The sequence below is a fragment of the Entelurus aequoreus genome, linkage group LG21, assembly GCF_033978785.1.
Source record: "Entelurus aequoreus isolate RoL-2023_Sb linkage group LG21, RoL_Eaeq_v1.1, whole genome shotgun sequence".
NCBI classification, from domain to species: Eukaryota; Metazoa; Chordata; class Actinopteri; order Syngnathiformes; family Syngnathidae; genus Entelurus; species Entelurus aequoreus.
In genome coordinates, this window is record NC_084751.1 from 23,869,626 (window position 1) to 23,882,061 (window position 12,436).

The window sequence follows — 12,436 nt, forward strand, 5'->3', positions numbered from 1 at the left end:
CCCCGAACCTCTTTTCCTTGTCGAAAAGACTTTGTCAATTGCGTCGAGAGTCCAGCTGATCATATCCATGTTTGATGTTTAGATTTGAGGACAGCGCAAAGAAAGAGGCTTCAAAAAAGTTCAGACAGGACAAAACCAAGAAAGCAAGCAGGGAAGGAGGGAGCGCTTAAGATACTGTCAATGTTTGGGTCAACATACGTCTGCGAGTCTCTATGTTCTACCCTGAAACATGTGAAATCAAAGCATCGATGTGTTCTGACTGACACCCATGTGAAACAATTGCTTCGAGTGGCAACAACGGAATACAAGCCAGATTTGAAGAGGATTGTCCACGACAAGGAATGTCAGAAGTCCCACTAAGTAACATGCATAGTAAGAGAAAAAATATTATATTTTTGTATGTGGACTTGGTTGAACTGAGAGTTTGTGTGTGTGAGACAGTGCACACCCCTGTTATAGTCTTTGGTATGACTCGGCCGGGGTTTGAACTCACAACCTACCGATCTCAGGGCGGACACTCTAACCTACACCCAAAAATCTGTTTTCTTGTATGTTCAAAACATTAATATTTTCTTTTCATTACTAATTTCTTGCTGTTGTTGTTGTTGTTGTTTTTCAACATTCCAAAATAAATACTTATACTTATGTTATATAATTCAGCGAAGAATGTTCAAGCTCTCGCCCTTAAAGGATGTACTAAAGCAGCACACACACCAAGCCTACAGTCATTCCAAGTACACTTTATTTGACCTACTAGGACTGTGTCAGGACAGCCGAACAGGAAGTCCAACCGGTCTGAAGCATGGCAGTTTGGTGCAAAGGAGTTCCCACCGAGCGTTGCCACACCTTAAGAGGTGTCTTGATTTATTTGTCAGCATAATTAGAGTTGGCCCAGATCAACATGCGTGACAACCTACAGACATTACACAGACAACCGTCTCCTTTCTCATCATGCAGGTTGCATCATATCGGTGAAAAACAAACGATCTACTGTCTTGTTGTCCGCGGGAAAATGATGGCCTAGTACAGTGGTTCTCAAATGGGGGTATGCGTACCCCTTGGGGTACTTGAAGGTATGCCAAGGGGTACGTGAGATTTTTTTTAAATGTCTGTCAAAAAGAACTGTGAAAAGAAATGCAACAATGCAATATTCAGTGTTGACAGCTAGATTTGTTGTGGACATGTTCCATAAATATTGATGTTAAAGATTTCTTTTTTTGTGAAGAAATGTTTAGAATGAAGTTCATGAATCCAGATGGATCTCTATTACAATCCCCAAAGAGGGCACTTTAAGTTGATGATTACTTCCATGTGTAGAAATCTTTATTCATAATTGAATCACTTGTTTATTTTTCAACAAGTTTTTAGTTATTTTTATATCTTTTTCTCCAAATAGTTCAAGAAAGACCACAACAAATGAGCAATATTTTGCACTGTTATACAATTTAATAAAACAGAAACTGATGACATAGTGCTGTATTGTACTTCTGTATCTCTTTTTTTCAACCAAAAATGCTTTGCTCTGATTAGGGGGTAGTTGAATTAAAAACATGTTTACAGGGGGTACATCACTAAACACAAGGTTGAGAACCACTGGCCTAGTACATCCAAACGACTCCCAAATACTCTGCGGTGAAATGCCGTGCGGTTAAAAAGACGAGTCAAAGATACTCTACATCAGTGGTCCCCAACCTTTTTGTAACTGCGGACCGGTCAACGCTTGAAAATTTGTCCCATGGACCGGGGTGGAGAGGTTTTTTTTCGTCATAAAGAAATACAATCATGTGTGCTTACGGACTGTATCCCTGCAGACTGTATTGATCTATATTGATATATAACGTAGGAACCAGAAATATTAATAACAGAAAGAAACAACCCTTTTGTGCGAATGAGTGTGGATGGGGGAGGGAGTTTTTTTGGGGGGTTGATGCACTAATTGTAAGTGTATCTTGTGTTTTTATGTTGATTTAATTTAAAAAAAATAACAAAAAAGTTGTATTTTAATTTTTTTACATTTCTTTTTTTTTTACATTTCTTGTGGTTGGGGACCACTGCTCTATATGACAAGTTATCTGCTGGTTTTAATCAACAGATCACAGGATCTTATTTATATCCTCTGAATGACAAGAGCGATCTCTTGTTTTTAAAAACATACCGCAAAAACACTATAGTAAGAGATCCTTTGAGTGACAGGAGCACTCTGTTTTAGGAATCGACTGCAAAAACATTAGTCAAAGAAGAGTACTCTGCTGTTTTTAGTCATCGAAGATCCTACAGGAGCATGATGCTGTTTTTAAGAACATACTGAAAAAACAAGTAAAATATCCTTTGTGCGACAGGAGCACTCTGTTTCAGGGATCCACTACAAAAACAATAGTCAAAGTTAAAGTACCAATGATTGTCACACACACACTAGGTGTGGTGAATTACCCTCTGCATTTGACCAATCCCCTTGTTCCGCCCCCTGGGAGGTGAGGGTAGCAGTGAGCAGCAGTGGTGGCCACGCTCAGGAATCATGTTGGTGATTTAAATTCCAATTCCAACCCTTGATGCTGAGTGCCAAGCAGGAGGTAATGGGTCCCATTTTTATAGTCTTTGGTATCACTCGGCTAGGGTTTGAACTCACGGCCAACAGATCTCAGGGCGGACACTCTAACCCAGCGGTGTCCAAACTTTTTCCACTGAGGGCCGCAAACGGAAAAATTAAAGCATGTGGGGGCCATTTTGATATTTTTCATTTCAAACCATAACAAAATATATGGATTTTTTGTATTTATTTTACCTTTAGGGGTCCCGGGGACCATAACGGGTCTAAGTTATTAAAATGTTAAAAATAAGTCTAATTTGTATTTTTTTAATTTTATTTAACACTTACAGTAAATCTCTATATCAACTTTTTTTTTAAAAAAGGTTTTATGGCTTTTCTGTCAAAAACAACTTAGTTTTTTACAGTAAAACTGAAATATGCATTATTTAGTAATTAGAGCCCTAAAATATAAATAATGCAGGACACCATTGATTTTAATTATTTAATATTTTTGAGTCATCACAGTGAAAAGATAAATAAAAAACCACTAAATATATTTGGGATCCACTCATAAAGTGATACATTTTTTTATTATTATTTTTTTTTTTAACTTTCATCACTTAAGTTACGAGATCAACTTCAGATATATCTGTCGATTTTACGTTTGAACTATTATTTTGTTTGTTTTATGCTCTGTTGTCAAAGAAAACTTTGTTTTTATATGGCAACTACACAATATATGCAATATTTACCACATAAAACATTTTAAGGTGAAAAATTTGAACTAATTGGAGCTTTGAAAATAATTAATTATAACATGGATTTTTTGTCATTATTTTTTTTTGAGCATTGGCAAAAAAAGAAAAAGAAAGACAAAAGAAAAAAAAAACAGCCTGCATGGCAGCTTTGTGTCAACATTGCAACTTTTTCTCCTTAGATTTCACCTCATTCCACTTTTTTTAATGTTCTTTTTTATTTTTTGCAATAGCATTTCTAGAATGTGTGGCGGGCCGGTAAACAATTAGCTGCGGGCCGCAAATGGCCCCCGGGCCGCACTGCTCTAACCAAAAGGCCACTGAGTCTTGTTTTTTTTGGAACACTGCAAAAAACACAAATCATTTAACAAGAGATCATTTGTGGGACAGGAGCACTCTGTTTCAGGGATCTACAGTAGAACAAAAATAGTCAACGAATCAATCAATCAATCAATGTTTACTTATATAGCCCTAAATCACGAGTGTCTCAAAGGGCTGCACAAGCCACAACGACATCCTCGGCTCAGATCCCACATCAGGGCAAGAAAAAACTCAACCCAATGGGACAATGAGACACCTTGGAGGGGACCGCAGATGTGGGGACCCCCCCACCCCCTGGGCGACCGGTGCAATGGACGTCGAGTGGATCTAGCATAATATTGTGAGAGTCCAGTCCATAGTGGGGCCAGCAGGAGATCATCCCGAGCGGAGACGGGTCAGCAGCGCAGAGACGTCCCCAACCGATGCACAGGCGAGCGGTCCAGCCCGGGTCCCGACTTTGGACAGCCAGCGCTTCATCCGTGGCCACCAAAACCTGTGCCCCCCTTCCACAAAGGAGAGGGGGGCAAGAAGATCTTTACTCACATTCATCTTTACATTCATACAGAAACAGAAACAATTTATGGAACTGAAAACCTTGAGCAGCATAGATCATAGTAGTCCTGAATTACAATTGAATAAGGATATAGATCCAGATATATATTTTTTCTTTCTACCAGGAATAATTCTTTTATTATACAGACAAACAATAGAAGGGAAACATTAACATTGACAATAAACTGTTGATTATTCATTTAAACAGCAGAAGTGTGTATGCTAACTACAACAACGTGAAGCATTTTGGAACAATTCAACTAACCCTTCAAAGTGATTGGAAACATGGATAGATGCTGTAAAGAGGAATGCCAAAACTTGTTTTGGTGCCAATTATACAACTTTTTCCACAATGTCATTTTTTTCCCCCAACATCAAATCTTCCTGGCAGTGTTTTGGCTTCATAAGCACCCGCTTACTTGCGAATACGATCACGTTTGTTTATTGGTAATAATAAACAAAGCAATACAATTTGGTTTTCCTGGGACTGCCGGGCTGCATCTCATGGTTGGCGTGAGCCTCAACACAGCACTCAATGTCCACTCCGAGTGTTGGTGCCACGACTAGATCAAGATCTCTTTTAAGAGCGTGTCCTTGACGGCGTTGAAGACCACTTTGGCGTTTTTTGTTTCCGTGGCGCAGGTGTAGTGCCTGAAGAGAGATTTTTGGTGGCCCTTGTGCAACATCTTATACTGCTCCAGGATGAACTCCTTTGCTTTTGTGGCGTTGTGTGGAGGCCCTGCGCCATCAAATCACAAAGAATCAAAGTTCAGCCCGAGATACAAAATGATCATCGTTGAATCACCTGTCTATCACAGAAGACATTTTATAATGAATACAGAGCAGTGATTCATTTGCATTTTCGTTTTGCTTCATTATTATTATATGTCAAAGCAAGGCTCGCCATACCTTCACGTTTTCACTTCACCAAAGTAATTCATTAATATATACATACATATATATATATATATATATATATATATATATATATATATATATATATATATATATATATATATATATATATATATATATATATATATATATATATATATATATATATATATATATATATATATATATATGAAGGAAAAGCACTGTACTTTTCAGTGAAGATAACTTTAAACTAGTCTTAACTTTAAAGAAATACACTCTATACATTGCTAATGTGGTAAATGACTATTCTAGCTGCAAATGTCTGGTTTTTGGTGCAATATCTACATAGGTGTATAGAGGCCCATTTCCAGCAACTATCACTCCAGTGTTCTAATGGTACAATGTGTTTGCTCATTGATGATTAGAAAACCCTTGTGCAATCATGTTCACACATCTGAAAACAGTTTAGCTCGTTACAGAAGCTACAAAACTGACCTTCCTTTGAGCAGATTGAGTTTCTGGAGCATCACATTTGTGGGGTAAATTAAACGCTCAAAATGGCCAGAAAAAGACAACTTTCATCTGAAACTCTACAGTCTGTTCTTGTTCTTAGAAATGAAGGCTATTCCACAAAATTGTTTGGGTGACCCCAAACTTTTGAACGGTAGTGTGTATATATATATATATATATATAAATATATATATATATATATATATATATATATATATATATATATATATATATATATATATACATACATACATATATATATATATACAGAGACCAAAACCAGTGAAGTTGGCACATTGTGTAATTCGTATATAAAAACAGAATACAATGATTTGCAAATCCTTTTCAACTTATATTCAATTGAATAGACTGCAAAGACAAGATATTGAATGTTCGAACTGAGAAACGTTTTTTTTTTTTTGTAAATAATCATTAACTTAAAATTTAATGGCAGCAACACATTGCAAAAAAGTTGGCACAGGGGCATTTTTACCACTGTGTTACATGGCCTTTCCTTTGAACAACACTCAGTAAACGTTTGGGAACTGAGGAGAACCATTTTTGAAGCTTTTCAGGTGGAATTCTTTCCCATTCTTGCTTGATGTACAGCTTAAGTTGTTCAACAGTCCGGGGGTCTCCGTTGTGGTATTTTAGGCTTCATAATGTGCCACACATTTTCAATGGGAAACAGGTCTGGACTACAGGCAGGCCAGTCTAGTACCCGCACTCTTTTACTATGAAGCCACACTGTTGTAACACGTGGCTTGGCATTGTCTTGCTGAAATAAGCAGGGGCGTCCATGAAAAAGACGTTGCTTGGATGGCAACAAATGTTGCTCCAAAACCTGTATGTACCTTTCAGTATTAATGGTGCCTTCACAGATGTGTAAGTTACCCATGCCTTGGGCACTAATACCCCCCCATACCATCATAGATACTGGCTTTTGAACTTTGCGCCTATAACAACCCGGATGGTTCTTTTCCTCTTTGTTCTGGAGGACACAACGTCCATAGTTTCCAAAAACAATTTGAAATGTGGACTCGTCAAACCACAGAACACTTTTACACTTTGTATCAGTCCATCTTAGATGAACTCGGGCCCAGCGAAGCCGGCGGCGTTTCTGGGTGTTGTTGATAAATCAGAATCAAAATCAGAATCAGAATCAGAATAGTTTTTATTGCCATTGTTTGAGAACGGGTTCACAAACTAGGAATTTTTCTTGGTGCAATCGTGCAACATAAAACACATATAACACATATTTGGTATAAAAAGAGCTGTAACTGAGCTATCAGATAGACTTAGAAGGGATTCAAGGAATTCAAGGAGCTGCTGTTAGGAGTTCTTGTTCATTTGCCTGATGGCCGAGGGGAAAAAACTGTTCAGGTGGCGGGAGGTGTGGGTCTGGATGGAGCGTAGTCTCCTGCCTGAGGGGAGAGGGGAGAATAGTGTGTGTCCATGGTGTGTCCAGGGTGAGAAGAGTGAGAAGTGAAATGGCTTTCACTTTGCAAAGGAGAGTTTTAACTTGCACTTACATATGTAGCTATGAACTGTTGTTACTGACAGTGGTTTTCTGAAGTGTTCCTGAGTCCATGTGGTGATATCCTTTATACACACTGATGTCACTTTTTGATGCAGTACCGCCTGAGGGATCGAAGGTCCATAATATCATCGCTTACATGCAGTAATTTCTCCAGATTATCTGAACCTTTTGATGATATTACGCCCCGTAGATGGTGAAATCCCTAAATTCCTTGCAATAGCTCATTGAGAAATGTTGTTCTTAAATTGTTTGACAATATTCTCACGCATTTGTTCACAAAGTGGTGACCCTCGCCCCATCCTTGTTTGTGAATGACTGAGCATTTCATGGAAGCTGCTTTTATACCCAATCATGGCACCCACCTGTTCCCAATTAGCCTGTTCACCTGTGGGATGTTCCAAATAAGTGTTTGATGAACATTCTTAACGTTCTTAGTCTTTTTTGCCACTTGTGCCAGCTTTTTTGAAACATGTTGCAGGCATCAAATTCCAAATGAGCTAATATTTGCAAAAAATAACGTTTTCCAGTTCGAATGTTAAGTATCTTGTCTTTGCAGTCTATTCAATTGAATATCGGTTGAAAAGGATTTGCAAATCATTGTATTCTGTTTTTATTTACCGTTTACACAACGTGCCAACTTCACTGGTTTTGGGTTTTGTATATTTACACCAGTCAAAGATCCTCTAAATGACAAAACTACTTTTATTGGATCAGTGTCTACTTTGTTTGGCAATGGAGCAGTTAGTATTATAACCTGTTTCACGTTTTATCAAACATACAGTATATTAACGTTGTTGCTTTAGGGTAAACTGGGTAACACATGCCACACTGACAAAGCTTAACCTATTGTTACTATAACAATTTACAAGGTTTACAAGGCTTCACTTTCTTCCCCTCCATTTATCTGCTTTCTTTTGTATTTCAAGTTATCATTACATATATGTATTGTTGATAATAGAGGTAAATTATTGCTATTATTCATTATCAATAGTGCTATTTCTATTGGTATTTGTATTGCTCCATTTGTAGTGTAATATTGCTCATTGTCATTTCTGTATTAGTACATAGTAGTACAGGGGTGTCCAAACTTTTTCCACTGAGGGCCGCACACGGAAAAATTAAAGCATGTGGGGGCCATTTTGATATTTTTCATTTTCAAACCATAACAAAATATATGCATTTTTTATTTATTTTACCTTTAGGGGTCCCGGGGACCATAAAGGGTCTCAGTCATTAAAATGTTAAAAATAAGTCAGATTATTTGTCACGACTGGGTTCTGTTTCTCCAGAAGGCAACGGAAAGTTGGCGCGAGCCAGACGTGAGTTTGAATACATTATTTATTGCTTAACACTAATAAACTACAAAAAAAGGAAGCAAACAAATGGCGCGCACAAAGGCGGAAATACAACTTGACTAAGAAACAAAAGACATGCACGTGGGCACAAAAACTATGAACAAAGAAACAACAACACTAACTGTGGTCTTAATAAACAAAACTTACTTGGCATGAAAAAACAGGAAAAAGAGCAGCATGGATCATCAGAGTGTGAATGTGTGAGGACGCCAGGACGAACAACAGAAACAGACAGATTTAAATAGTGACGAGATCAGTGAAAACAGGTGCTTGACATGACAATGTGAACCAGGTGAAACTAATGGTTGCTATGGTGACAAATAAAAGTGCACAAAAAGTCCAAAACCAAATCCGAACATGACTAAAACAAAACATAATCACAGACATGACATTATTATTTTTTAAAATTATTTAACGCTTACAGTAAATCTCTATATCAACTTCAAGTAAAGTAATACAAATTAAAAAAAATGTTTTATGGCTTTTCTGTCAAAAACAACTTAGTTTTTTTTATAGTAAAACTGAAATATGCAGTATTTAGTAATTAGAGCCCTAAAAGATCAATAATGCAGGACACCATTGATTTTAATTATTTCATATTTTTGAGTAATCACAGTGAAAAGATAAATAAAAAATCACTAAAGATATTTGGGATCCAAAAGGTGCCCCACTCATAAAGTGATACATTTTTATTAGGTTTTTCTTTTACTTTCAACACTTAAATTACGAGATCAACTTCAGATATATCTGTCGATTTTATGCTGGAACTATTATTTTGTTTGCTTTATGCGCTTTTGTCAAAGAAAACTTTGATGTTTTTATATGGCTACTACACAATATAAGCAATATTTACCACATAAAACATTTTAAAGTGAAATATTTGAAGTAATTGGAGCCCTGAAAATAATTAATTATAAAATGGATTTTTTTTTTTTTTTTGAGTAATGGCAAAAAAAGAAAAATTAAGAAAGACAAAAGAAATAAAACAGCCTGCATGGCAGCTTTTGTGTCAACATTGCAACTTTTTCTCGTTAGATTTCACCTCATTCCACTTTTTTTAATGTTCTTTTTTATTTTTACAATAGTATTTCCAGAATGTGTGGCGGGCCGGTAAACAATTAGCTGCGGGCCGCAAATGGCCCCCGGGCCGCACTTTGGACAACCCTGTAGTAGTACATATCGTATTTGCTGATGTTGCTCAATTGTTGTTGTTGTTTTGTGTTTGCTGTTGTTGTTTTTGTCTCTCTGTCTTATCCCCTCACTTGTCCCCGCAATTTCCCCCTCCGTCTTTCTTTTTTTGCTCTTTCTATCCCCTCCTGCTCCGGCCCGGTTGCACCAAATGATAATATAAATACATTTAATAAAGTCATGTACAAATAAGGCAACAAGAGAAGTATCCCACACTTCTCTTTTGTAAAGTAAATTTGTACAACTGATATGGGCATCTACATCAACTATATGATTTGCTTGAGAAGCTGGACAGGACAAAAAAATAAATACAATTTAAAAAAGTATTATACCTGTTATCACGTTAGCGAAGTAGCTCGTAGCTTACTGTATAGATAGCTCGGGTCTATATGTTTACAAGTGTTCAAAGCAGCAGCAGTGCAGTTTTAAAATGGTATAGACTAAAAAAATAATTGTATTGTCAATATACACATGTATATGTCCAGGATTTAGCATTGGAGAGATAAGGACTCAATAGAAGTTTAACCTTAGACAGTGTATAGTACCAGATTTGCAGCCGGGCGTTCTTACTTTCTCTCTCCGCCCACGTTGCCACCTCCACCTGTTGAGTGTCACTCAAAACAGATGGCTGGTGGCGGTCACCAATGTCAATATTCCGTAAAACAGTGTTTTTCAACCTTGTTTTTTGCGTTGAAAAAATCCGGAGGCACACCACCAGCAGAAATCATTAAAAAAACTAAACTTAGTTGACAGTAAAATGTCGTTGTCGCAATTGTTAGATATGACTTTAAACCATAACCAAGTATGCATCAATATAGCTCTTGTTTTAAAGTAGGTGTACTGTCACCACCTGTCACATCACGCCATGACTTATTTGGAGTTGTTTGCTGTTTTCCTGTGTGTACTGTTTTAGTTCTTGTCTTGCGCTCCTATTTTGGTGGCTTTTTCTCTTTTGTTGGTATTTTCCTGTAGCAGTTTCATGTCTTCCTTTGAGCGATATTTCCCGCATCTACTTTGTTTTAGCAATCAAATAATGTTCAGTTGTTTTTACCCTTCTTTGTGGGGACATTGTTGATTGTCATGTCATGTTCGGATGTACATCGTGGACGTCGTCTTTGCTCCACAGTAAGTCTTTGATGTAGTCCAGCATTCTGTTTTTGTTTACTTTGTAGCCAGTTCAGTTTTAGTTTCGTTCTGCATAGCCATCCCCAAGCTTCAATGCCTTTTCTTAGGGGCACTCACCTTTTGTTTATTTTTGGTTTAAGCATTAGACACCTTTTTACCTGCACACTGCCTCCCGCTGTTTCTGACATCTACAAAGCAATTAGCTACCTGCTGCCACCTCTTTCACTCAATTAGTGCGCAAGGAATATATATATGTATGTATATATATATATATATATATATATATATATATATATATATATATATATATATATATATATATATATATATATATATATATATATATATATATATACATATATATATGCCTGTAGAGATGAAATAGTCTTGTGATTTTTTCCCACACATACATATTACGCTCTACCACGGTATCGAGCACTATTTTTTTTTTTTGGGATAATCCAATTAAGACATATATATATATATATATATATAAAAAAATAGTGCTCGATACCGTGGTAGAGCGTAATATGTATGTGTGGGAAAAAATCACAAGACTATTTCATCTCTACAGGCATATATATATATATATATATATATATATATATATATATATATATATATATATATATATATATATATATATATATATATATATATACATATATATATATATATATATATATATATATATATATATATATATATATATACACATATTATATATATACATATATATATATATATATGTATATATATACATACTATATATATACATATTATATATATACATATTATATATATATATATGTGTGTATATATATATATATATATATATATATATATATATATATATATATATATATATATATATATATATATATATATATATATATGTATATATATATATACATATACAAAGACCAAAACCAGTGAAGTTGGCACATTGTGTAATTCGTAAATAAAAACAGAATACAATGATTTGCAAATCCCTACAAGAAATGTTATAAAATCCCCTGAAGAGCAGTGAAACCTGCGAAACAGGGATTGAAATAGCCTCTGTGTTTTTTTCTAACATATATTCTGCTCCAGCTTGAGTTTCCAATACTTTCTATAACTCTTATTTTTTTGTGATAGAGTGATTGGAGCACATACTTGTTGGTCACAAAAAAACATTCATGAAGTTTGGCTCTTTTATGAATTTATTATGGGTCTACTGAAAATGTGACCAAATCTGCTGGGTCAAAAGTATACATACAGCAATGTTAATATTTGGTTACATATCCCTTGGAAAGTTTCACTGCAATAAGGCACTTTTGGTAGCCATCCACAAGCTTCTGGTTGAATTTCTGACCACTCCTCTTGACAAAATTGGTGCAGTTCAGCTAAACTTATTGGTTTTCTGACATGGACTTGTTTCTTCAGCATTGTCCACACGTTTAAGTCAGGACTTTGGGAAGGCCATTCGAAAACCTTAATTCTAGCCCGGTTTAGCCATTTCTTTACCACTTCTGACGTGTGTTTGGGGTCATTGTCCTGTTGGAACACCCAACTGCAACTAAGACTCAACCTCCGGGCTGATGATTATAGGTTGTCCTGAAGAATTTGGAGGTAATCCTCTTTTTCATTGTCCCATTTACTCTCTGTAAAGCACCAGTTCCATTGGCAGCAAAACTGGCCCAGAGC

General features: G+C 36.1%; 1 protein-coding gene across 2 annotated transcripts in view; it reads right to left on the reverse strand.

Moving 5' to 3' along the window:
* Positions 1-4,322: 4,322 nt before the first annotated feature.
* LOC133638521 (guanine nucleotide-binding protein subunit alpha-11-like) overlaps positions 4,323-12,436 on the reverse strand; it is a 39,101-nt gene continuing 30,987 nt past the window's right edge. Inside the window, exon 7 of one of the 2 annotated variants that reach the window (XM_062031213.1) lies at positions 4,323-4,894. In XM_062031213.1, coding sequence (XP_061887197.1) covers positions 4,719-4,894 — 176 coding nt within the window. In that variant the 3' untranslated portion in view covers positions 4,323-4,718. Of the gene's footprint in view, positions 4,895-6,765; positions 6,967-12,436 lie in introns of those variants that run through there. The other variant, XM_062031214.1, reaches the window with a different exon arrangement.